Source organism: Felis catus, chromosome B1 (genome assembly GCF_018350175.1).
Source record: "Felis catus isolate Fca126 chromosome B1, F.catus_Fca126_mat1.0, whole genome shotgun sequence".
Classification (NCBI taxonomy): Eukaryota; Metazoa; Chordata; class Mammalia; order Carnivora; family Felidae; genus Felis; species Felis catus.
In genome coordinates this window covers 204,392,688-204,418,989 of record NC_058371.1, presented here as the reverse complement: position 1 = coordinate 204,418,989, position 26,302 = coordinate 204,392,688, and the positions used below count along the sequence as shown (strand labels likewise).

The 26,302-nt window shown below is 52.5% G+C and overlaps 1 protein-coding gene and 1 long non-coding RNA gene across 7 annotated transcripts in view; both read right to left on the bottom strand.

The window, feature by feature from the left end:
* Positions 1-26,302, bottom strand: part of SLBP (stem-loop binding protein) — a 77,436-nt gene that overhangs the window by 47,929 nt on the left and 3,205 nt on the right. For 3 of the 6 annotated variants that reach the window (XM_023253526.2, XR_006597281.1, XR_006597282.1), the window contains exons 3-7: positions 24,913-25,017; positions 22,182-22,241; positions 21,753-21,890; positions 20,967-21,116; positions 19,341-19,422 (exon numbers count right to left, since the gene is read on the bottom strand). In XM_023253526.2, the coding sequence (XP_023109294.1) occupies positions 19,341-19,422; positions 20,967-21,116; positions 21,753-21,890; positions 22,182-22,241; positions 24,913-25,017 (535 nt within the window). Of the gene's footprint in view, positions 1-15,361; positions 16,318-16,480; positions 16,797-17,040; positions 17,942-19,340; positions 19,423-20,966; positions 21,117-21,752; positions 21,891-22,181; positions 22,242-24,912; positions 25,018-26,302 lie in introns of those variants that run through there. The other 3 variants (XM_023253528.2, XM_045056689.1, XM_023253530.2) reach the window with 3 other exon arrangements.
* LOC109499323 lies at positions 945-2,313 on the bottom strand. Its single transcript, XR_002156641.2, has 2 exons — positions 1,796-2,313; positions 945-1,446 (listed from the first exon to the last, which is right to left on the bottom strand). It is a non-coding gene; the product is annotated as an uncharacterized LOC109499323 (long non-coding RNA).

The window sequence follows — 26,302 nt, the reverse complement described above, 5'->3', positions numbered from 1 at the left end:
AACTTTAGGTCAAAGAAAAAATTGCGTGCATTGTTGGTAGGAATGCAAGCTGGTGCAGCCCCTCTGGAAAACAGTATGGAAGGTCCTCAAAAAACTAAAAATAGAACTACCCGACGACCCAGCAATTGCACTACTAGGCATTTATCCAAGGGATACAGGTGTGCCATTTTGAAGCGACACATGCACCCCCACGTTTATAGCAGTACTATCAACAATAGCCAAATTATGGAAAGAGCCCAACTGTCCATCGACGGATGAATGGATAAAGAAAATGTGGTGTAGGGGCGCCTGGGTGGCGCAGTCAGTTAAGCGTCCGACTTCAGCCAGGTCACGATCTCGTGGTCCGTGAGTTCGAGCCCCGCGTTGGGCTCTGGGCTGATGGCTCGGAGCCTGGAGCCTGTTTCCGATTCTGTGTCTCCCTCTCTCTCTGCCCCTCCCCCGTTCATGCTCTGTCTCTGTCTCTGCCCCAAAAAAATAAATAAACGTTGAAAAAAAAAATTAAAAAAAAAATGTGGTGTATATATATATATACAACAGAGTATTACTCGGTGATCAAAAAGAATGAAATCTTGCCATTTGCAACTACGTGGATGGAACTGGAGGGTATTATGCTAGTGAAATTAGTCAGAGAAAGACAAAAATCATATGACTTCACTCATGAGGACTTTAAGAGACAAAACAGATGAACATAAGGGAAGGGAAACAAAACTAATAAAAAACAGGGAGGGGGACAAAACAGAAGAGACTCATAAATATGGAGAACAAACGGAGGGTTACTGGAGGGGTTGTGGGAGGGGGGATGGGCTAAATGGGGAAGGGGCACTAAGGAATCTACTCCTGAAATCATTGTTGCACTATATGCTGACTAATTTGGGTGTAAATTTAAAAAAATAAAAAATAAATTGTGATATATAGTATTAATCTATTTGTCTTTAGACCAACGCTGCCATAAAAATGTGGTATTTATTTTGTTTTGCTTTTTGGAGGAAGGGCCTTTGAATAATGTGGCCCTGCTCGGGTGAAGCCAGAGGAGGGGCTCCCCTCCCTTCACCCCCGTGGGGCTGGGCCTTGGGGCCTGGCTTCCCCAAGATAGGGGGAGGGCTGCAGGCTTCTTGTGACACACGTGCCACGCTCTGTGGCCACAGCATCACCCAGGGGAGACACAACAGCGTGTAGAGTTCTGCAGACTGGACGGAATCTGGACCGCAGGCTAGGCCAGGGCGCTCCAGGCTTGGTGGGCGGAGTTAGCCTGCTGGCCCTGCTGCCTGCCTCCTGTCCCATCGGGGAGTTGTCACTGATGGAAACTCCAAGGGGAGGCAGCCAGCCTCAGCCACATTTAAAGTGACTTTTTAGGCCGTCGACTTTCTCCGAGAAGATAAATGTCCTCACAGGTTGACACGGTTTCGTAATTCTCTCCATGCTTAAGGGGATGGCCTCTCACTTGACCTTTGGCACAGGAATTAAAAGCCCCATTTGAAGAGGAAGCCAGGACCCTGCAGGCCGGGGTCCGAGAGGAGCCGAGTGGGGCCAAGCCCCCGTTTTCAGCCGAGCCCCCCACACCCCGCTGCCGCTGCAGCCGCCGCCAGGACGGCTCCCACAATCCCCCTCCCGTGCCCCCTCTGCGCAGCCCTCAGCCTTCCTGGCATTCAGCTGCCAGCTCGCCCACCACTCAGCAGCCCTCACCAGGAGACCCCACAGACAGGCCACAGAGGCCTCGCCAGGCGAGATGTCCCAGGCTGCCGACGGCTCTCGCCGGGCTCCACCGCACGCTCAGACTGCCAAGGCCACGACTCACCCGGAAGCAGGAGTCGGGTCACTTTCCTCCGTGCAGCCTATTTCTAACAGACAAGTCTGTGACGGACTCAGCGGGAGGTGCAGACGGGGATGTGAGGCCCAGTAGCCTTTCAAGTGATTTGCCCCCTCTTCTCCCAGGGTGAAGACGCACAGTATTTTCAGGCATTCATTCCACGTACTGTCCACAGATGTTCACAAAAGAGGTCCTGCCGTCCAATAAGTGCAGGGAACACTTGGCAACTCCACTTTATACCGACTTCCTTATTACAGGACTTATCAGAGCCTTCAATGTGCTAATGTCACCGGGCAGCTCTAAGGAGATGTGGAACACAGCTTTGCCAGAGTCCTTTGAACTTGTGATGCCAGAGCGCCTGTCAGACCAGACTTTGAGGGAAGCTTGTTAGAAATGCCACAGGGGGGCACCTGGGTGGCTCAGTCGGTTAAGCAGCCGACTTCGGCTCAGGTCGTGATCTTACAGTTCGTGAGTTCAAGCCCCGCGTCGGGCTCTGTGCTGACAGCTCAGAGCCTGCAGCCTGTTTCAGATTCTGTGTCTCCCTCTCTCTGACCCTCCCCCGTTCATGCTCTGTCTCAAAAATAAATAAACGTTAAAAAAAAATTTAAAAAAAAAAAAAAAAAAAAGAAAGAAATGCCACAGGGGACCTAAACGGTTTTCTGACCGGAAGGCGGAAACAGAACTCCTCATTTGAGCCAGGAGCAAAGCTCCAGAAGGGAGAGGCTTACCCGGGGAATGCCCCGGCCTACCCGCCCTCCTTTGCTGTGGCCAGTGCTCACGGGAGCAGCCTACCATGCTGATGCAAGCTGGTGGCCCGTCAAGTGTCCTTGCGTCCAGTCTTTCCCCTCAGGCTCACGTCAATCCTGGGCATGCCCTCTTCCCATTTTACAGATGAGAAAACTGAGGCTCACGGAGAGGTTGCAACGTGTGTGCCCGAGACGGGCCCGGACACCAGCCACTCAGAGCCTGGGTCTGGGGCCCCCTCAGGCCCTGCAGCAGCCTCGACGGACACCAGGGTGGCCAGGGAAGCGGGCCGTCGTCCGGACCGCGAGGGGGCTCGGGTGGGGCCGGGGCACCATGCCTGCACCTGCGCCGTGTGAGACGCCGGGGCCTCCCCTCCCGGCCCGCTGCCCGTAGAGCTTTGGGCTCTGGGCCTTTTGTGCGTCGTTGGTTTGCAGAATGCGTCCTGTGCTCTGGCAGAGAGTGTGGGAAGGCCCTCCTCCGGGGAAGTGCGCACGGGCTGGGTGACAGGAGGGCCTTCGTGGGGACAGGGACACCCAGGAGCAGCAAGGGTCCCCGTCTGGGAGCCCGCAGGGCAGGAGCTCCGCCAAGGCCCTCAGGCAGGTGAAGCGTGGGGCCCAGGGCTCAAGGGGAAGCTTTCCGTGACAGTTTTCACCTCTTGCAGGAAGAGACGGCTGGACAGACAACCGTCCAGACACCTGCACCCCAGCGGGCTGCTGGCGAGCGAACGGGGGGCTTTGCCCCAGCCGGGCCTAGAAAGGGGGAGGTCCTCCACGTCGCACCCGCCACTGCAGGGTCCCCGGCAAGTGCCAGCCGGTGACCCCCGCCTCACACAGCGCCACGGGACGCACCCTCGGCCAGCCCGCTTGCACCTTGTCAACACACAGAGACACCTGGAGAAGCCCGGGCGAGTGGGGAGGGAGCCGAGGCACCTGGGGCAGCGCCAGCGAGACGACTCCCAAGTGACCTGCACACACCGTCACACCCGGTGGACCCAGCTGGCAGAAGGCACGCGGGGGAGGGGGGGGGCGGGGGGGCAGGTGAGCAGATCCATCGGTTTGAACGTCAGTGTCCTTGAGACCCAATCTGTGTGGTTTTGCTCATCTCGTTAAAGATGCTCGCTGTAATTAGTTTCCTTTGATTTTCTCACAGGTTTGTTCAGGAATGCTATTTAAAAAAAAAACAACAAATCTAGGGGAGCCTGGGTGGCTCGGTTAAGTGTCCGACGTTAGCTCGGGTCACGATCTCACGGTGCGTGTGTTCGAGCCCCGTGCCTGCGGAGCCTGCCTGGAATTCTGTCTCCCTGTCTCTCTGCCCCTCCAGTGCTCGCTTGCGTGCTCTCTCTCTCTCTCTCTCTCTCTCTCTCAAAATAAATAAACTTAAAAGAAATTATAGGGGCACCTGAGTGGCCCAGTTGGTTAAGCGTCCGACATCAGCTCAGATCATGATCTCACCATCCGTGAGTTTGAATCCCAGGTCGGGCTCTGTGCTGACAGCTCGGAGCCTGGAGCCCGCTTCGGATTCTGTGACTCCCTCTGTCTCTGCCCCTCCCCCGCTCACACTCTGTCTCTGAAAAATGAATAAACCTTAAAAAAATTAAAAAAAGATAAAAGACATTATCAACACATCTGTACTCCTCCCCCCTTAGTTTGTCCTGCTAAGAACTGCTTTGCTTTGGTGAACTTGCCCGGCATGCCTGCCTCACAAACGCAGCCGCTGCGAATTTTCCTCATCTCAGTGAGTAGCTCCTCTGTGCTTCCCCCTAATGACGTTTTATTCCCCGCCCCCTCCCGTGAGCAACTGAGGTAGGAAAATACACTGTTTACCGCGGCGGGAAAAGAAGAAAAGCTCAAGTAGATACGTCAGCATCTAAGGAGGCTTCAGAGCAGGGAGCGTTACCAGGGAGCAAGCAAGCACCTTCCCAGGATAAGCCAGGTCCCAGTATCAGGGCTTCAAAACCTGTGAGGTACAGAGGTCACAGAACAGCCAGACCTACTACCTTACCCGCAGGTCTCCGCACCCCTCAGCCTGTAGACCTCACGCCTCAACGCCGATGCAGCGCACAGACAGCCCATCAGCTGCTTTCAAAACCCGATCGACAGGGCGGCCACAGTGGAACGCGCTGTCCGGTGCCCCTGGAACATTCTTCAGCACAGACCGCACGCGAGGTCACAATCTAACACTCCTAAAAGGACAGAAATCCCACAGAGCGTACCCTCTGACTACAACAGGAATAAACAGGGAGTCAGTAACAGACACATATTTAAAAATACGCGAAAGGCACAGACCATAAAGCAAAAAAAAATGGTAAGTTGAACTTTTTCAAAACTGAAAATGTGGCTTTTCAAAAAACACTGCTTTCAAAATGAAACGGCAGGGGCGCTGGGGCGGCTCAGTCGGTTGAGCGTCCGACTCCGGCTCGAGTCACGGTCTCGCGGTTCGTGGGTTCGAGCCCCGCGTCGGGCTCTGTGCTGACGGCTCGGATCCCGGAGCCCGCTTCGGATTCCGTGTCTCCCTCTCTCTCTGTCCCTCCCCCGCTCACACTCTGTTTCTGTCTCTTAAAAAATGAGCAAGCATTAAAATAAATAAGTAAAATTGCCTAGTATTAAAAAATAAAAGAAGATGGGGCGCCTGGGTGGCGCAGTCGGTTGGGCGTCCGACTTCGGCTCAGGTCATCATCTCGTGGTTCGTGAGTTCGAGCCCCGCATTGGGCTCCATGCTGACAGCTCGGAGCCTGGAGCCTGCTTTGGAAGCTGTGACTCCCCCTCTCTCTGTCCCCTCCCTTGCTCATGCTCATGCTCTGTCTCTCAAAAATAAATAAACGTTAGGGGCGCCTGGGTGGCGCAGTCGGTTAAGCGTCCGACTTCAGCCAGGTCACGATCTCGCTGTCCGTGAGTTCGAGCCCCGCGTCGGGCTCTGGGCTGATGGCTCAGAGCCTGGAGCCTGTTTCTGATTCTGTGTCTCCCTCTCTCTCTGCCCCTCCCCCATTTCCGATTCTGTGTCTCCCTCTCTCTCTGCCCCTCCCCCGTTCATGCTCTGTCTCTCTCTGTCCCAAAAATAAATAAACGTTGATAAAATCCTGCTTTAAAAAAATAAATAAATAAAAATAAAATAAAAGAAGAAAAGGCAGCTGCAAGGAGCAGCAGGGTGGGTCTTCAAAACCCAAAAAACAGAATTTGCACACGACCCAGCAAGTCCACCTCTGGGTGCAGAAACACAAAAGAACTTAAAATTGGGTCTCGAGAGATATTTGTACCCCATTCTTGGCATTATTCACAACAGCCGAAAGGTGGAAAGAACCCAAATGCCCACTGATGGGTCGATGGATGGATGGATGGACGGACAAAATGTGGCCCATCCATACATCAGAATATTAGCCTGAAAAAGGAAGGACGTTCTGAGACCTGTCACGACACGGATAAACCCGGGGACATTGTGCTCAGTGAAATAAGCCAGTCACAGAAGGGCAGATTCTGTCTGACATAAACACATCTATATCTTCTCGTACGAAAAAGGGGCAGATATTGGAATATAGGTACATGTCTCCCCATGTCCTATCGGTCCTCTTTCTCTCGAGAACCCTAACACAGATGCTAAAAACAATGGATGGGCAGGATATTTACGATTTCAAAGTACGGCCCCGAAGACCCCTGCCCCTGCCGGGAGGAAGAGAGCAAGTTTGGAGCGGGCGCCCCGGCTCACTGCTGGGCGGCCGGCTTGGCCAAGGCAAGCGCCCCGAGCCCCGCGGCAACGCCCAGAGGGCCCGGTTCAGGTGTAGATGGTGGCCACCTGGCCGGGTGAGAGGGCCTCGCGTGCCCCTGGGGTCCCCTCCTCCGGGCGCCTCACCCGCCGGGTTTCTCTCACGCAGCTTTTTAGAAAGCAGCCTGGAGATGCTCTTGGCGGATGAGGACGACGGGAAAAAACAGCTTATATGCTGTGGGTGCCCCTGACCTATCGGCTCCGGCTTTTCTATTGTGTCCAACGTTCATTCATTTTTTTCTCCAGAGTATTTTGAGAGCAGATCTAGGCTCACAGCAAACCTGAGGGAGGCACGGGGATGCCCCACGCCCCCTGCCCCCCCACAGCCTCCCCCGCGATCCACACCCCCACCAGCCGGTGCACCTGCTGGAGCCGATGCGTCGTCATCGCCCCGAGTCCACGGCGGGGTCACCCTTGGTGGTGCACGTCCCGTGGGTCTGGACGAGCGCACGATGGCAGGCGCCCACCACCCTGGCGCCACACGGAGCGGCTTCGCTGCCCTAAAAATGCCCCGGGCTCCAGCTGGTCACCCTCCTCCCCCCTCCCCTCCCCCCATAGCCCCTGTGGTCCCGCCTTCTCCAGAATGTCCCACAGCTGGACGCCCACTCATTTTTGATACTTACGTAGTAAAGAAATGACGTGGCTTCTTTTTCTTTTTTCTTGGCTTCCGTTTCTCTTGCTTTACGATTACCGAATCATAAACAGGAGGAGCGGGGATATTACCCTCAGAGACAGATGTGCACGAGAGCCCTGGGAAGAAGGGCTGGGTCTCGGACGCAAGCTGTGCAGCTTCCGTTGGGCTCCAGTCCCGACAGCTTGGTTCCTGCCTGTTCCTCTTGCCCCGCCTTGGGGCTGAGGGTTCACCCCACTCCCTCCGCCCAAACCACCCCCCACCCCAAGGCCGTCCTCAGAAACTCCTTTTAAGTTCATTCCTGCCTTGCGCGTCTCCCTTCCCCATCCCAGAGGTCATGCGAACTTTCCCCAAAAAGCACCTTCTCCCATCTGTTTTACACTGAAATCCGTAGACATCTGAGGCCTCCTTGGGCTGGCTGCTCCCCGGGCGTGAGTGGACCAGCCCTGCCCCTGCACCCCCCGCACGATCACCTCCGCTTTCCTTACTTGCACCCGACAGCCTTCACGGGTCACCGCGTGCCTGGTGAGCGAGCAGCGTGGGCCTGCGCAGGGGCCGCTGGCGCCCAGACCCGAGGGGGAGGCCGGGGGCTGCAGCGCCCTGAGCAGCGGGGACGGGGGACCCAGGCCACACGGAGGCGAGGCAGGGGCCAGGTCGCGCTGCTGCACCCCCAGTCCTGCGTGTGCTAAGAGCCGCTGAACCGTGCGTGCACTTGAAACAAGCAAAGTGCACAGAGTGCGGACTCGATCTCAAGGCTGTGTAAGAGGCGCACACCCTCCACCTCGCCAAGTCGCCATCAGCCTGGCTCCAGAATCCTCACTCCCTTGCCTTTACAAACAGTTGGAGGGCCCGGAGGTGACAGCCCAGACACTGCCTGTGTCTGTACCTGATGTCGCCCTGGGGTCTCGGGCCCGCAGAGGTGCGATCCGTCCCTTCTCTTGTACCGTGACGGACGGGGACCACAGGGCCTGTCCCTGGAGAGGCCCACGGTCAGCACGTGGCTGCCGCGTCCTCTGGGCAAAGGCCGGCACGACCTCCTTCCCCGTGACTTCCTGCCTGCTGGCAGCTAGGTCCAGGGCCTGGGTCGGCCTCCGCTCAAACCAGGGGCGGCTCGAACGGCAGGCCAGCACCCGCCGCAGGGTCCGAGCAGCCAGTGACACCAGTGCCTGTGCGAGTCACACATGCTGACACTCCAGGTCCCTTTCCAACCCGTGCGCCGACCCCGTCAGAAGGTGGGGGAGGGCCACTAGAGCGTCCCCCAAACTGAGAAGTCACTTCAAGACCACAAAGGAAGCAGGCCACTCCATGCCACCTGGTCTCATTCAGGGTAACTTCCTGACGGGGCATCGGATGGACGATGCGTACAGCTGTGGTCACTCCCTGAAAACCCAGACCCGAGTCCCAGGTGGTACAGAGCGAGGGGACACGCAGAGGGGCAGGGAGTGAGACCCAAGGGCTCGCACGCACCCCGAGAGCTAACCTCGTATTAGATCTGGCGGGGCCGCCGGTGCCTCAGGAGGGGGACGACTGTCATCTGTAAGATTCACAGAGGCAAAAGCAAGCGTCCCCACATTCTGGTCTTGGCGGGCACGTTTCGAGGGTAAGTGTGTCAGTCTCCAAGGGGCCCCGAGAGAGGTCATCCAGTGGACACGTGCACAACGGAGGGCCAGACCCGGTCAGGAGGGTCAGCAGTCGGCCAGACCCCGTGGCACAGCTCAATTAGGTCGGGCCAGAGACAGGTGGTCCCCCCCCAGGGCCCTCATCGTCTTCCAAAAGGGACCCATTTCTGGCTTTTCCCAAAATATCGTTATGAGCTCTTTAACTTAAAACATTTCGATGGGTTTTAATTCGTTGCGTCTCTTGTCCCCACTGGAGATCAAACTGTCCCAGTTTGGGGCACTGGGGGATCGCTTCAGGTCACTGCTGAGTCCTGTGGGTGTGACCCTCCTGGACTTTCAAACCGTGGGGCGGTCGGCGGGACGCAGGCCCGGGCTCATCACGGACACCCCGCCCCGCCCCTGGGATGAGCCATTTTTCCAAGAGGCCCTCAGAGTGAGCGATGGTATTTCAAGACCACGGTACGGGGGCAAAGGATGGTCACTGCGCTGGGTTGGTCACTGTCTCTAGAGCTTTTCGGCAGAAAGAGGTGGAGAGGAAACAAAGACGATACAGAGGAGATACAGACTATGGACATGCGGCCACGTACGCCCAACAGACTGGTGGCCGGTTACAGATAAGATACGGAGCAGAGGGAAGTATGGGTTGGACACAGGCTGCACGACGCCTTGACGCACAGCGTGTCCACAACCCGTGGGAGGACATCTGGGTCATTCCCAGCTGGCCGCGACAAACACCACGGTACTTCCTGACGCTTTCCGTGCACATGGACACCACAGAGCCCTTCTGGAAGCCCTTCTCCTCCGAGTACCTGTGTCTCTCCTCCCACACGGAGGGCACAGCAGACGTGGGGGCCGGAAGACCCCGTCACGTCTCCCTGGGTTTTCCCAGTGGTGCGAGGAATGCCGACACCCACGATAGGATAGGATCACTACGAACGTGAAATGTTTCTCTGCGTGGTCCGCCTTCCCCGCTCCGTCCGGTCAAGCGGCTGCCAGAGCAAGGACCCTCCACGTGTTCACCCTCTGCTCCTCACCTTGTGTTGGCGCGCCAGCCGACCGCACGGGTAGCACGCTGATCGCCAAGAAAACCACGTCCCTGATCGTGTTAGCCGTCGGAGCCCATCTTCCAGCACATTCCTCGGGAAGGGCTCCCAGGAGCATGTTCTCGGAATTCGGCCTTCTCCCACGTGGGTGACCTTCTGCAACCTTTACGCCAGAAAGTTTTCTGGATATAAAATCCTTGGGATACGTTTTCTTTCTTCAAATCTCTTAAACATGCTACTACTCCATTTTTTCCTGGCATAAGGTATGTTTGTCAAGAAGTCTGATCATCTAATGCTTTCCCTTGTAAGTAATGTGCTTTTTTTCCAAGATGTCCAAAGGTTTTTTTTCTTTTTTCTTTCTTTCTTTCTTTCTTTCTTTCTTTCTTTCTTTCTTTCTTTCTTTCTTTCTTTCTTTCTTTCTTTCAAGTCTAGTAATTTTACAAGCATATGTCTTGGGGTTGGCCATTCTGGACGAATATATTCGGGAACGTGGCATGCTTTCAAATCCTGTGTTTCAGGAAGGTCTTCGTGAACGGTCATGTCCCCCTAGGATAGCATCTTACAAAATCACAGCACTCTCTCTCACAACGGGGACACCGGCACGGACAGTCGGTCCCTGTGGGGACCCACGCACGCCCGGGTGGCACTCCCGGGTTTGCCCATTCACCCGCTGAAGGGCATCTGGGTCATCTCCAGTTTGGGGATGTGAACGCTTGTGTCCAGGTTTTTGTGTGATGTGTGTTCTCGCTTCTGGGAAAAACGCCAGGAACACGGCACACTCTCCCCCGTGCGCCCCTTCGGGGAGACCTCCCTCTACACCCTTTAGCCCACTTTTATTTTTGAGAGAGAGAGAGAGAAGGGCAGAGAAAGAGAGAGTGCGAGCAGGGGAGGGGCAGAGAGAGAGGGAGACACAGAATCCAAAGCAGCTCCAGGCTCCGAGCTGTCAGCACAGGGCCCGACGCGGGGCTCGAACCCACGGACCGTGAGATCATGACCTGAGCCAAAGTCGGACGCTTAACCGACTGCGCCACCCTGGTGCCCCTCACCCACTTTCTAATTAGACTTCTTTCACTTTTGCGTGGACTGTTTATATACTCCATACACAAGTCCCTGGGCAGATGTGTGTCTGCGGTTTTTCTTTCCATCCTGCAGCCGGGTCTTTCCCAGAGCAAAAGCTTTTAGTTTTGATGAGGTACATCTGAAGAATGTTTCCTTTCATGGATCACGCTTTCGGGGTCAAGACTTAAGAACTCTGCCCAGCCCCAGGTCCCAATGACCTCCTACAAGCTATATACTTTACACTGAGGTCTGTGGCTCATTTTAAGTGAACCTTTGTACAAATGTGAGATCTAGGTTGTGGCTCGTGGCTGTCCACCTGCCCGGCAAGCCCCCCTGAGATGCGCAGACTTCTAAAACGGCTCCAACGACCCACTCTCGTGCGATCCCCTCTCCCAGAGTGCCCGCTGGCCAGTGACTTGCTTCTTAATCAAACTAAGTGACAGGCTGTCACTTCCAAAAGTAGGCGATACAAGCCTGTGACTCCCATCTGGGCTGGCATCTGCTCGCTCGCCCTGCTCTAAGCAAGCTGCCATGTGGAGAAGCCTGCATGCCGAGGAACAGAGGGCAATCTCTGACCAACGGCCACGAGAGTGAGGCTGGAACAGATCCCTCCCCGGTCGAGCCTTCAGAAGAGACCCCAGCCCGAGCCAACATCTTGACTGCAGTCCTGCAAGAGACCGGACAGGAGGATCAACTACGCCACAGAAACTGAGATACTGTTCTTGTGATCCACCAAGTTCCAGGGAAATCCGTTGTGCAGCAATGGGCCTGCCTGTGTCGACGGCAGGCCCCCACCCTGGCAATTCTGCCCAAGGAGGGGGAGGAAGTTCCTCAGGAAACTCAAATTCTGCCTTTTCCCTACGGAGCACGGCAAGTGCACTGATGGCCATCACACTGAAAAACCACTCTCAAAATCACATGCAGGGGCACCGGGCGAAATGCCACTTGCTGCTCACGTGGCCTGGCATTCACTTGAGGGAGTAGCTCCAGGACCCCTCCCTGGGCACATCCGACCACCTCTCGGCCTCCAAGAAAGGGCTAGCACGTCTCTGGAATCGACGTCCCTCTTCCTGAGTGCCTGCCTGATGACCATCCTCGCTCTGACTGGTAGTGAAGGAATGAGCCAATGTGCAGGGCCATGGGCATGCACTGAACGGGCCCCTCGGCAACCACAGCAGATTCTTAAACACGTGGCACCCGCTGTCTCCTTTAATCCTTAGAGACATCCTACGAGGTAGGCGCTGTTACCCCAGTTCTATAGATGGGGTCATGAAGGCCCCGCCCCACAGCTGGAAAAACCAGAGCTGGGACTGGGTGGCAGGTGCACGCCCCGCCCCCACTGCACACACCGAACGGCCCCCAATGGGCCAGGCCAGGCAGAGAGCTGAGGACACGTACACAGCCAGTGCCTCTGTTGCAGCTCCAGCCACCAAAGCCCTTAGTGCCGCTATCTGGGGAGCTGGTTCCCTGTACTACACTGAGGGGATTATTTTCCTGGAAAATTTCATATGCGTCTTTGAAATGGGAGTTTTATGAGGTGGCGGAGGTCCAAGCGAGGCCTACACATTAGAAAGCAAACAAGACGGCCACAACACAGCACGAAACCACACACACACACGCATGCAGGCACACACACGAAAACCACCCTTGAATAAAATCTGCAGGCTTTAGGATCAAAAAGGTGGGGCGCCTGGGTGGCTCAGTCGGTGAAGCACCCGACCCTTGATCTCAACTCGGGTCACGATCTAGTGGTTCGTGGGTTCGAGCCCCGTGTCGGGATCTGTGCCGACAGCTCAGAGCCTGGAGCCCTCTTCAGAGTCTGTGTCTCCCTCTCTCTGACCCTCCCCCACCCACACCCTCTCTCTCAAAAATAAACATTAAAACAACTTTTTTAAAAAGGCACACTTCCACCCACCCAGCCAATCCAGGTTCAAAGAGGGCAGCTCAACTATTAACTTGCCAAGGCATTTTCAGTTTGCCAAGTACTGTGACAGGACTTTGCCTAGCAGACTTTTCAGATTTGCTAACCTGGAATAAAAAGACCCTGTAACCACTCCGTTGACCAGAGGATCCACCCGCATGGGTCCAGAAAGCCAGCAGCGCAGGCTTTTGGTTCAGGCAGACTGCAGACTCACCCGAGGGGCTCCGGCGAGGTCTTCCTACCAAAGGGAAAGGATCCAGATAGACCGGCAAGAAACAAGAATGGTTCACAATGCAGGAAAAAAGTAACTTGGGGACGGAGGATGACAGCCCTGATAAGCGGACCCCATCTCTGCGTGGGGAGATAGGGAAATGAGTCACCAATGGGAACGAGATAGCCATCAGCCTGGAATTAATCATGGCAGACAAACTTAATTTACTTCTGACACTTCTAGGTTCGATGTACAAGAGTCAAGAATAAAGACGACTCAATTCTAGCTGGTGGTTATTTATTTGTAACCTCATCCAGAAAATACTAGATTATGTTAACAGCATTAAAAGGCAAGAACTAAAGCCTGAAAGGTGACTTCCCTGCCGCTTAAGGGCACTCCAAGAATTCAAACGCAAAGCAAAAGCTGGCAGTCAAAATGATTCTTCTAGAACCTAAATCAGAGGGCACGTCCCCCGCTGCCCCCCTCACTCAAGAGTAAAGCCCAAGTCTACGTGTGCGACACCCCGGCTCCGGCCGACCGGCCTCCTCGCCCTCGTTCAAGGCCACTTCCGTCCACCCTCTGGCCACAGGTTAGGGACAGTCCCCTCAAGGCCTCCAAGTCGCCTCCTCCCACGCCAGCCCAAACAAAGGCCCGAATCTCCTCCCCGAGAGGGGCTCTCAGCCTGAAGGCCTCCGAGCTAGAGAGACGTCGGCTCTGCCGTCCGTCCCCCGCCCCCACCACACACGCCGCACAGCAGCGGGCCGGGCCGGACCCGTCCGGAGCGGGTGGAGACACAGGCGCCACCAGCCATGCGGCTCCCGCTCCGTCGGGGGGTCTCCACGCTTCCCGGCTCTGCCTCTGGGCTGCCGGGTCCCCCCTGTGAATTCTCGCTTTTCCACAAAAGGCAGCGTGTGTTCTTCGCGGCCGTGAGCCTTCCTCCGCCCGCTTCCTGCCAGTGAATCGGGAGGATCCAAAGGCCCCTTTTCATTTCCCGCCGCCCGTGCCTCTCGGTCCAAACTCGCGGCTTCCTAAGAACCCAATTCTCTCAAAAGCTTTCCGGGTCTCCGGGGAGACCTCTTGGGGTACGATTCCTTACACAAGAGCCACAAGCACAGGTCTCCTCAAAACAAGCCCCCTGGGTCTCGGGGGTCTGCAGAGGGACAGCTCCGGAGCGCCTCGGTCCTACCGTTCGGCGGTCTCACGCCGCACGCCCACAGCTTCGTCACAGACCCGACCTTCCCGGCCGCCCCGCGCTGACGTCTGCTCGAAAGCCACTTCTGAACGTCAGCCCCGCGTGCCACCGGGAAGGCGGAGGGTGAGGCGGCCAAGGGGTGCCGCTCCCGTGCACGCAAGCCCCGTCACCGGCTTCCCGCTCCACCCCTGCCTTCCAGCCTCGGTGGCAGGACGCAGAGGTGCCCTCGGCACCGCCTCGAAATCCTGTCCGGACCAGCCGGTCCGTCATCTTCCACCTCCACGCTGAACTGCTGCCACACGGTCAGGACCCACTCAGCTCCGGTTCCTAACATTCTCACATCTTCCCACCCACCCCCACTGGGTCTCCCCACAGCCCGAGGCAGCCCCCAGAACTTTCCTCCCCAGAGTCCCGCCAGCTCCCGACCAGCCACAAACTCTGTCCCACACGTGAGGATTTTGCTAACAGTCTATATACCAGACTCCTACCTCAGGGCCTTTGCGTCTGCTGCCTGCTGGGGTGGACGTTCTTCCCGGAGAGCACATCTGTTCACACGCCACCTTGTCGGGCATCTCTCACCCAGCCTGAAAAAAATGGCAACCTCCCGCCTCCCGGGCATCCCCCTGCCCCCTGCCCGTCTCCACTCACCCCTTAACCTGACTCTGTATTTGCTATCTTCTGTCCCCATGGGAGTGTGAGCGCAGACTCTGGAGCACCCCGTCTCCTGCACATCTCCAGTGTCTACTAGAACTGACACGGCACGGGCTCAACAAAGGGCACGAAGAGGGCCTCCTGCCCTTTTGAAAAACCGTGAACAAAGTTGCCAAAACCCCCCCTTGGCCTGAGGCAAGTTCAGCATCACTTCTGAGGGACCATCCTTAGGGCACGTGGCCGTGGCCGAACAGCAAGGTCCGTAGACAGAGTTTCCAGGGTTTGAAGTGTACAAGTACCGAGTACGTGCGGTGGGGGGGGGGGAGGGGGCCACCCCTCGAAACCCAGGTCCATTGCCCGCTCCGCTCCAGGGTAGAACGTGCAGACTGGGTCTGTCTCGGACAGAGGGAAAGGCCGCGACACCCCAGGTGCCCCGTAAGCGTCCAACCTGGGTCCCCCAGCTTCTCTGCACATCCGCCGGTCACACGCCAAACGCGGCCGGGCCCTGCCGCGTCAGGTCTGGATGGTTCCAGCCTGACAGAGATGCCCCAAGAGCTCCAAACCCATGAGGTCCCCTCCTCACCGGGTAGTTTCCTGATCCTGGGTCAGGCTTCCTTCACCCCCATGTGCCGTCCCCCAGCGTCACGTGACAAGGAGATAGCTACTTAGATCCTCCAAACGCGGGAATTACCTCAGCAGGCGCCTAGCTGGCAATAAATCAGCTAAAGAAGGTTCTTTTCTTTTTATTTTTGCAATATCGTTCCATACAAAAGCAATAGAAACATAACAGTCTTAACAAGAAGTTTACAATTGAGTATTTGAACAGAAAATCTGTACACATTATCATTTACAGCAACTTTACATGGTGAATTAACTGATTGTAAAAAAACATCCATTCTAAGCCCCTCTGCTGGCAGCCTTACTCTTGGAGTGTTATGGGTGGAAGGCCTCCCTAGTGCTATTTACAAGTACCAACTTAAGACTGTATAACTTACATAAAATCCATTAACTTAACGGCTCAATTTACTAACTTTGACTACTCAGTGCTCTGGATGAGGCAAAAAAACACACCTTGACATACTGACAAAAGACCCAAAATTTAAGTTTCCGTGACGATATTCAAGTTATCCAATTATGAGAACACTCAGTCAGCTACCGGAAAAGAGAGCCGCCATGAGACTGGTCCTGTGAGCGTGTGGTTAAACCCAAACCAGCCACCTGACAGGTGGAGACCGGGTGTCTAACTTACTGGTGGAGAACCAGTTAAAAGTATGTTTGTCAGGGTAACTTGGAGAATGGCAGAGATTAAGCAATTAAGTTTTCAAGTTCAATTTTCCTTGGATTTAGTTCCATTTACAATTTAAAACATGCAAAATACACTCGCTATACATAAAATTAACGCTTCTTAAGAAAATAAGGCAAGAATAACAGTTCACCATGAGCTAATGTGATAATGAACTATGAACAGAAGCCATCCGGTTACAAATGCAGGACACATGCTTGGCCGGTCCCCAACCTGCCGGGCAGAGGCAACTCTCGCTCCCAGTGGCCTCTAGGTGGCACCAGTTAGCTCATGGCTGAGAAATCTTTCAAGGGCTCCGTTAAACAAGCTTCCAAGTCAAATTCGTCCTCCACTCCGCAGTCCACGTGCCTGACTTTAGTGGGTGTGCCAGAGTACACATCCTAGAAAACAGGAGCACGGTCACGGCTAGCCCCCAAGACACGTGGGACTCGCTGCCGCTGGCACCAAACCCAAAGCTGTGCGCCCCAAGGCGGGGGGTGCTTGCCTCCTCCTGAGCCCACGGCCCCGGAGGCCGAAAGTCCAGGCGCGCTAGGATGCTTGGGAGAGAGAATTCAAACCATCACCTACTTCAAATTCACGGGCAACATCACACTTTCTTGGAGGTGGATTTGTCAAATCCCTACCCGCTAAGCAACCCCCACCAGAGGCTGACTAAAAGCTGACGCCTCTAAGGCGTCCGAGCCCCGGCCCTCTGACCCCTAGGGGGCCGCAGAGTGGACTCAGCCTACCATCACCCAGGCACCGTGCCTTGTGACGCAGAATCGCACCAAACCCCAGGGCGCGTGCTCACCGGCCAAGGAGGATCTGTCCTGGCTGCTCCTTCTCCAGCCCACCTCACCCCCAACACGGGGGCCACTTCCTACACCCACATTTGGGAATCAAGTGAGAGAAAACGCACGTCAAGCTCTTTGCCTTCGCTCACTCTTTCTAATAACTGTGCTGCCAAAGGGACCGTTACGTACCATACACAAGGCACTGGGTAAAACAAAAAGTCCAGATATGAACACCCACGTGCATCTTTTACAAGCACAGAACAGATGCTGGAAAGCTAGACAAAACGCAAACAGTGGCTCTCAAGGCAGGATTTGGTAACGGTGTGTAAGACATTTCTGAACTGCTTCAATAAACAGGCGTTGCTTTTTTCGTTAAAAAGTTTAATTACGAGGTCATACAATCAAACCTTAGAGTTTACAGTTTAGGGCATTTAAACCCACTGAAGTCCAATGTTTCATCCAACTTAAACCAAAGTTGTAAATGAAAGTTAAAACAAAAAAAAGTTATTTTGGGGGGGCGCCTGGGTACACCCCCCACCATGGTCATATTCTTGCCTAAAGGGTTCAATCTGAATCTAGTCCTTAAAGAAACAGAACTCCCAAATGAGGAATTCCGCATTCTAAAAACTAGCCTGAATCTCCCCAAAAAGCCAAGGTCATGGGGGAAAATGCAGGAAGACTATTCTGAGTTAAAGAACATGTAAGAAATGGCAATTCAGACAAGTAGTCCTTGATTCAACTGTGGATTTAAAAAAAAAAAAACCAAAAAACAAAAAAAACAACTTATAATAAGGACATCATTAGGGCAACCAGAAAACCCAAATGTGGATGCTGATGAGACAGTGTTCTGTCAACATGGCATTTCCTGAGCACAGTGACACCGTGGCTGTGTCCAGACTTGGTGGAGTGGGTAAGGGATACACACGGTTCTGGGTGTTCACAACATGAAACAAGGCACCCGGCCCAGGCTTCTCTTCCTTTAGCAAACCCAGCCATCTCTGAACCACCTCCTCCTGGACCCCCCAGGACCTCCCACCAGGAGGACCCCTGCCTCTGATCTTTGTGGTCTGGCCCCCCCTCCCCTTGTCCCCTGGGCCTGAGCCATCTCCCTCTAACTTCTGATTTGGCAGGTGGCATGTTCAGAATCTGTTTCTTGAGCTGGGACAAGGGTTCCTCTTCATCCAAACTAAGGATATCACCAGTTGACATTTTCACGGGTTCCTTTTTAGTCCTGCATACGTGTGAATAAATATCCATAAAACTGGGATCATTCTACCATTAAGTAACCTGTTTTTACTTATCTCAACAATTTCCCGCATCATTAGTCTTCAACAACCTTATGACAGAAACATAACTTTGCTAGTCTTCTATTGTTTGACATTTGCCTTATTGCTCACCTCACGGTCACAAAGAGTGGGTCAACAGAGGGTCCACGAGACGGGATGGACCTATGCTGGGCTTACCAAGGAGGCGACACAGATGAAGGGAAAAAAGGCAACTATGCACGTTTATTTTATAGGCTTCTGAACTGTTCAAACACAGTGCAGGACGACCTCACACAGGATGACCTCACGTAAAGCGTAACTGCTCGTGCGTACATCTGCTTGTATAAACGCAGAAAAGTCTGGAAAAACATGTATGTACCCAACCAGCAGCTACCCAATCAATACTACCCAACTGACAGCTGAGATAATTTTATATATTGCTTTTAATCTTTGTAGCCTTTTCCTCCAAAAACACATCGTTTTTAAAAATTGGCAAATATGGGGGAAACCCTAGGCCCAAAACACACCTTTATCTTATAACAATTAGCAGACGGTTCTTGTACTAACAAATCACCAGCACAAACTATATACAGCTTAAAATTAATGCCTGTGACAAGACCTACGTAAGCACTGGAACCAAAAGGAAAAAAGCCTTACGTTTTTCTTCTTAAAGCTTATTTTCATTGTGACAGAGAAAGAGACAGACAGAATCCCAAGCGGGCACAGCACTGTCAGCACAGAGCCCAAGGCGGCGCTCGATCCCAGGAACTGTGAGATCATGACCCAACGAAATCAAGAGCCGGATGCTTAACCACTTAACCGAGAATGAAGCCACCCGGGTGCCCCAAGGCTTTTTACTTTTAAACTGAAAGTGGTGGGGGCACCTGAGTGGCTCTGTCGGCTGAACACCCAACTCTTGGCTTTGGTTTAAGTCATGATCTCACAGTTCCTGGGATCGAGCCCTGTGTCGGGCTCTGTGATGACAGCACGGAGCCTGCTTGGGATTCTGTCTCCCTCTCTCTCTGTCCCTTCTCCACACATGCGTGTGCTCTCTCTCAAAATAAACTTTACACTTGATCTTAGCCAAAAGGCCGAGAAGCAATAATAAACTTCAAATTAATTAATTAATTAAATAAGAATAAGTGAAATGAAAATGGTAGGACTAACTAGGTGGACCCAACCAAAAACCTAGATTAAGGCCAATACAGAGGGACTCCACTCAATCTGATACTCTGATGACAACAGGAGAAAGGGATAAGGAGCCCCTTACTCAGAAGCAGCAAAATCAAACTCTGGCCTCAGTGTCAGTTTACAAAGTGGCACACATTGTCAACAATTAACTGGAAACCAAGAAAAGGTACTTACAAAGTTATCCTGAGAGCTTGTCTGGGATTCAGAGCTGCTTTCTGCGGACTCAGTCTCCATTTCCCCGAGGTCCACAGGATGTCTGCGAAGTGAAATCAAACAGGTAAGTCAGTCACCAAAGCCAGGAGGCACATGATGCAGGAAGGTGCTCCAAGGCTGCTAACTAAACACAAGCACAATCAACACCATGCTGACCTCTGACAATGGTCACTCGTGTCTCCTCTGCTCCTGAAAGCATCGAGACAGTTTTCAGTGAACCTTCCCTGCCCCAGTGCTGCCCAGTCAACCAGCACAGGGAGAGCTGGCCACAGTCACTGCAAGCGGAGACATCCACCTGGCTCAGAGCACACAACCTGCCCGCTCCCAACTATGGTGCAACTGTTTACACCCCCAAGGGCATCCTACCAGGTAGAAGCAGCAATAATACGCCCCATGTGGGGAGGCAGTGGGGGCGGGTGCACACCAGAACAAACCATACAGCAGACGATCACTAATGTTTCCAATTTTCCACTCATAAAGAGCACAGAACAACAGCGGCACAGTGGGAAAAAATTGTACGACAGGATGACATCTGTGAGACCAACTCTGTAAAGCCATGTTAGAAATTATCTCGGGGACTCCTGGCTAGCTCAGCCGGAGCAGCAGAAGACTTCTGAGTTTGAGCCCCACATGGAGTCCAGAGAGCACTTAAATAAACAAAACCTTAAAAAACATTTCAAACATGAGTTTATTAATTTCCCCAACACAAAGCAAAAACTCTAGTGTTTGCTAAATGAACAAATCTGTTTCTGAGGAAGGGAGAGGCTCAGGTCAGGAGGGAGCTGAGAAGAGGTGCTCCAAGGGGGCACAAGTACAAGACCATTGTCTCCAGCTCCCTGTCCAACAGCCAACCCTAACCCTAGACACAACCCTAGGGCAAAACCCCAGGCCTCAGGCCTCTCCAACTAAGCTCCAGTTTAAAAATCAACAGGGGCAGGGCACCTGGGGCAGGGCTCAGTCGGTTGAGCGACAGACTTCGGCTCAGGTGACGGTTTTTGAGTTCGAGCCCCACATCGGGCTCTGTACTGACAGCTCAGAGCCTGGAGCTTGCTTCGGATTCTGTGTCTCTCTCTCTCTCTGCCCCTTCCCTACTCCTGCTCTCTCTGTCTCAGAAATAAACATCAAAAAAAAAAAAAAAAAAAAAAAAAAGAAGACAAGCAGACTACTTAAAAAGAAAAAAAGAAAGAAAATCAACAGGAAAAAGATAAAAGGTTTCCTGGACTAAAAGAGACCTTTTATTTTTGTAGTTCAACATAAGTTACTCAAATACCTTTCAGAATGTTGAGTTTAAAACTTAATAGACCACAGCCCACATATTACTAGGTTTATTACCAAGCTCTCCTTTCTCTAGCTACAAAAAGTAAATCCAGGAAGCGTACTCTTCCCTCCACCACCTGTGCAGCCACGCAACGGCACACACGTGTGCATGGGGAAAACAGACATGAGGCCGGGGCAGCGGGCTATTCTGCTCTCAGAAAACTTCCAGGGGCACTTAGTACGAGGCCAGCGTGCCACACAGGTGATCAAGCGGTATCGGTCACTGCACACGTCGCAGAAACAAAGGCCAAGAGTGCAATAAAGACATACATTTCTTGCAGATCACATCCTTCTTCAGGTGGAGGATCCCAAAAATGCAGCGCCACCTTCCAGAGTTTGATCTGCTGGTCCCACGATCGCCGACTATACTTCTTGAACTTGTTGGGGGTCTTGGGATGGATGCCAGGTTGGCGAAGGTGTCTGCAGGAAACAGGGCGGTTATTCCGACACACACTCTGCCCACATCAGCTTGAACGTTAGCCAAACTATGAGATCAGTTACCAAAAAATACAGATCAACGGAGACTCTATAAAATGAGCAAAACTAACGTATACAACAGCACTGCCCCTTTGATTCTACTATTCTTCTGCTACGTGTGCTCCAAAAAACTACATCTGAAGCCTAGTCCCACTGAGAAATCGACGCTCTAAGCTTTGCAACCTGCGTGTGAGGGAGCAGGGTAGGAAGAGCGTGCTGCTTGGACAAAACGAGGCAACGCTCATGCTGTCCTCCAGTAACATCTTCACAACCTGCAACCCGAACTTTACTTTCTCCCCCATCATGCACGTTAATAGCTTTACATTTATAAGACCACTAGAAGTCTGACGTGAAGTAAGACCTGAAACGTCTTCCAACACCCTGAACTATACAGTGTATTTTCTTATCTTCAAGTCCCTGGGGATCCCATCCGTGCCTCTTCACTCATGTAAGTGCCTCAGTTGTTCAATGGTCCTCAGCAGACGTGAGCTACGGCCAGACTCAGATTCACCCCTGAAGTAACCATCCAGGCTGCAAAGCCCCGTGCTCCATCAGGATGTGCCAGGGAGACAGGACTACCTTGGGACTTCTTTAATATAGCGGTCATAGGCGATGGTATTCTTTCCGTAGTTGATCTGTTTCTGCCTCCTCATGAGCACGCTTTCATCGGTCTCTAAGTCAGCTGGTGCTGCGGACCCCGACTCCTTCGAATCAGAACTGAAGAGGAAAGGAACAGAACACACCTTAAGATCACTACGTAAGAAAACGGTGAAACACAACCATGAAAGAACATCTGTCCTCTGGATTCCAAACCGTGTTAATCTTAAACAGTCTAGAAATCTTTGCGTGTGTGGGAATTTACTACACAACCGGTACAGCTTCCAACGCAGTGAGGAAAGGACTAACCCAGTACATGCCACTGAGACAACCAGCACCTCATGCACAGTTGTTTCTACTAACAGACTGCAGGCCCATCAAATTAAAAAGAAACCTTTACATGGCATTTACCTTCCCGACGAGGACTTTCTCTCTCTCCCAAAGTCATTTATGAGGAGTTTTCTTTTATATCTGAAAGCAAAATAAACATCACTGATTTTAAGGCATAACTGAATTAACTGAATATGATGCTTTTAGAACTGAAACAGCCCCCAAGAATAAGGTCTTCTTCCTGAGCAGTGTAGTCTGGATTAATGAGTACAGGTAACAGCACCGTTGGGTGGCTTATTTTTTTTGTTTTTTTTTGAAGTTTTATTTATTTTTGAGACAGAGACAGAGCATGAATGGGGGAGGGACAGAGAGAGGGGGAGACACAGAATCCGAAGCAGGTTCCAGGCTCCAAGCTGTCAGCACAGAGCCCGACGAGCCCGACACGGGGCTCGAATTCATGAACCGTGAGACCGTGACCTGAGCTGAAGTCGGACGCTCAACCGACTGAGCCCCCCAGGAGCCCCTGGGTGGCTTATTTTCAATCTCCCTCAGTCATCTTCTCTCATAAGAAGAGAAGTTATACACCAAGATCACACCAAGTGCTTAGGGCAACCAGGCTCTATGAGCAGCTGCCTCGATGCCCTTGGGCACCACCACATGTGATAAGGCAGAGGTTCTCTGAACCAAATAAAGTCCCTAACAGTTTCAGGTTAAGTCGTAAGAGCCCAGTTTCAAAGAAAATAAACAAAAGTTGAAATAAAAAGTTGACTTCTAATACCACAACTAGTTAGTTACTAACAGGACGCGTGTGCCTGAGTCCCGCGAACCTCCTCCTATACCTGGAAGGAGAACGGCACCACCACCCCCGTTGTGTTCCCCGCAAACTTCACCAGGCATTTGACTTCTATCATCACAACAACTACCAAACCCCAGCTCTGCCCGGGTATGTCGGCCCAAGGACTGTACACAATCTACCACTGAAACCACGAACCCCCTCAAACCAGAAGCTCATTTGTCTGAAGTATGTCATCACTGCATCTCCTTCCAAAATCCCCACCCCCAAGTTTGCTGAGGCATCCAGCAGTTTGGGCACCGGAAGTAATGAATGAGTTTACTTCCCGTGAACCCAGGAAACATCAATTCTATGCCAGCCTGTGACAACACAGAGAGGAGGCCCTCGGAATCACTTTCTCCAGGGCTTCACTCTCTGTGACTCTAGTTGAAAAAGACTGGCTTCAGGTAGGACTAAAACTCACTTCCCAATTTTCAGAGAGCTGGTGTGTGGTATGTGTTACCCTCTTGAGAGCACAGTGAGTTGAATTCTCGTAAAACCTACAGCGGGCCACCACCACCGGCAGCTCAGACCATCCAGGCCTTACTAAAGCAGCAGCCTTCCATCAGGAAAGGTGTGATCCAGAAACAGAGTGGCCCAAAACTGAGCAGGCCTGTTCTGCAAAGCAGAACAACTTTCAGAGGCAGGCCTGTGAGACAACTGAGGAGAAGGGGCCACCAAAGGAGTGTCCAGACAGACCAGGATCTCCACACATAGCACGAGGGCCGTGGACAGTCCCTGGCAAGGGGAGAAGGGGGGGGGTCAGGACACACAGGTGAGGCCATGACAGCTGTTATAAACCTCAGGAGCATCACACAGAAACTACACAGACCAAATCAAACATCCCAGCTCTACAGTTGGGAAAATCGAGATCTACGTCAATAAAACAACTAATTCAAAACACTGGAGGGGCACCTGGGTGGCTCAATCCATTAAGCGTCCGACTTTGGCTCAGTTCATGGGTTCGAGTCCCAAGTCAGGCTCTGGGCTGACCCCTCGGAGCCTGGAGCCTGCTTCGGATTCTGTGTCTCCCTCTCTCTCTGCCCCTCCCCCACTCATGCTCTGTCTCTGCCTGTCTAAAATAAATAAACATTAAATCTTTTTTTTTTTTTTTGAACAAAACACCGGAGCCATACCTGTTAACTTCCAGCTCACCTTTCCAAGAGGTATACTGCCCCCCCAACACACACACAACACGTGTGGTCATAACCAGCTCCCACACTGCCTGTGCCTTTCTTAAGGAGGCAGCTAGAAATACCATCAAGCTGCAGATTCTGTGTTTCCCTCTCTGTTGCAGACGTGCACTAGGCAATGTGGCCCTGCTTCTCTGCAGAGAGGACACATTTTCATAAGAATTAAGAACCAATGGACTCAGTTTAACATTCTCCAGCTAATTATGAGCCACAGTATTTTAACTCAAAATTCATTCAGCTGGGGTGGATAGCATATATCAAGGGGGGGAACAGAATTTGTAATCAAGAGAAATAAACGGTGTTTAAGAGTACAGGAAGTGGCTTGGCCTTTGTGAGAACTCGGGACACACACAAGAATTTTGGGTACAACTGCAAGGGGTTTAGAGGCCCCCAGTTGGGGACCCCGCACTGCGCCCTCTCACTTCCAAGCTGACGTCTGAGCCAGGTGTCAGACAACACACTTCGCTGGGGTGGCAGAGCACAACGCGGTAGGTCAGAGCGCATCACGGTGGAAGGACGGCCGCTAAGGCAGGCGTCCTCAAACTCTGGCGAGCAGCCTCATCTGGGGGGCTTCCTCAAGACCTGGCCGGACCCCACCCAGAGTTTGCCATTCAGCGGGCCTGGGGTGGGGCCTGAGAATGTGCATTCCTAACAAGTCCCCAGGGACTGCTAACATTGTGGTGTGGGGACCAAACTCTTAAAAATCATCATTCTAAGACACATCTCAGATTTAACACATAATTGAAAGCACAGTAAACAACATTCCAAAACGGTCTGCAACGTATACCTTGCAATTTCCTTGTTAACTCGGGTTCTCATCTCATCCTCTTCGACCGCACTTGCCCAGTCTGAACATCTAGAACGGGGTTTGGGGCCCTCGGGAGTGGTAAAACTGCAATAAGATAAAAACGTACATGTGAACCACGGCACACACTTTCCGTCTCCTTTCAAACAGTACGTCAGGGAATGTTCACGTGCTGTTTGGAGGGTGCCAAGGGAAAGGGCTCTGGGCCAATCTCTGCTCCATAACTTACTAGATCACTGAGTTTAGGCAATTTACTGAAAGCCTCTCTGGGCTTCATTTATCGAACTTCTGGGCACCTACCATGTGCCAGCGTTGGCTAAATCAGGAGGAAAAAGTCTACTTGGGGGGAAGGCCAAGTCAACAAGGCATCTTCAGCCCTGAGAACGGCACCTAATACAATTTCCTTTATTTGTAAAATGAGAAGCTACTTTTCAGCATTTTAAAAAACCCTTAGGTAATACTTCATACTAAGCAAAGTGCCCAGCTCGTGAAAGGTACTTAATAAACAGCGCATACTAGTTAGTTTCAGATGCGCGTAATGATTCGGAATATACCACATAATTAAAACAGGAGGGTAAGAATTTACAACTGAGTCCCCGCTACAAGAACTTAGCGCACTGATAACAGTGCCCCCCCCAGAGTTGGGTTAAGCGTAAACCAGGGGTTCAGTTCTATCTAGAGATCAAGGAAACCTTCAGCCAAGTTAAATCTTTGGTCAAATTAGGGAATTTGAAATCTGGCAGTCAGAATTGCTGGTATGTCCATCATCTGTAGATTAGACATGAACTGATTTTTTTCTACTGGCCACCACGGGCGAAGCCAAGCTGGACACGAACTTCAGCTGCAACTCTAAGCAGCCTTCAGTACCTGAGCTGCAAACCAAACGGCGTGCTTTGGAAGCGCAACTGCGGTAACAAGTGAATAATCTCTTTGCGCAATTATCGTTTATTCTCTTACGGTTTCCTCACCTAGAAAAACTAAAATTAGATTTCTAAAAGAAAATTTCCAGAATCTAAAAATGCGTGGCAGTGTCTGAAGTCAAATTAATGAACCAAAAGTTAATGTGACTCAGTAACCGTATCCCAGACACAGAGAAGAATCAAATGGGGGGATTGTCCAGAGCTGGACATGGACTTCTCACTAGTCTATCAAGGGGTTCAGGTCTCCACCATGGCAGTTTCCTGAACTTTTAAAGGGTGCTTACAAATGACCTTTTGCTACATCACCTATTTTTGTAGAAAAGAAAATGCCTCTTGCAGAACTGAAGCCTCTTATTTTTTTTTTGACGTTTATTTATTTTTGAGATAGAGAGACAGAACACAAGTGGGGGAGGGGCAGAGAGAGGAGACAGAGCAGGCTCCAGGCTCCCAGC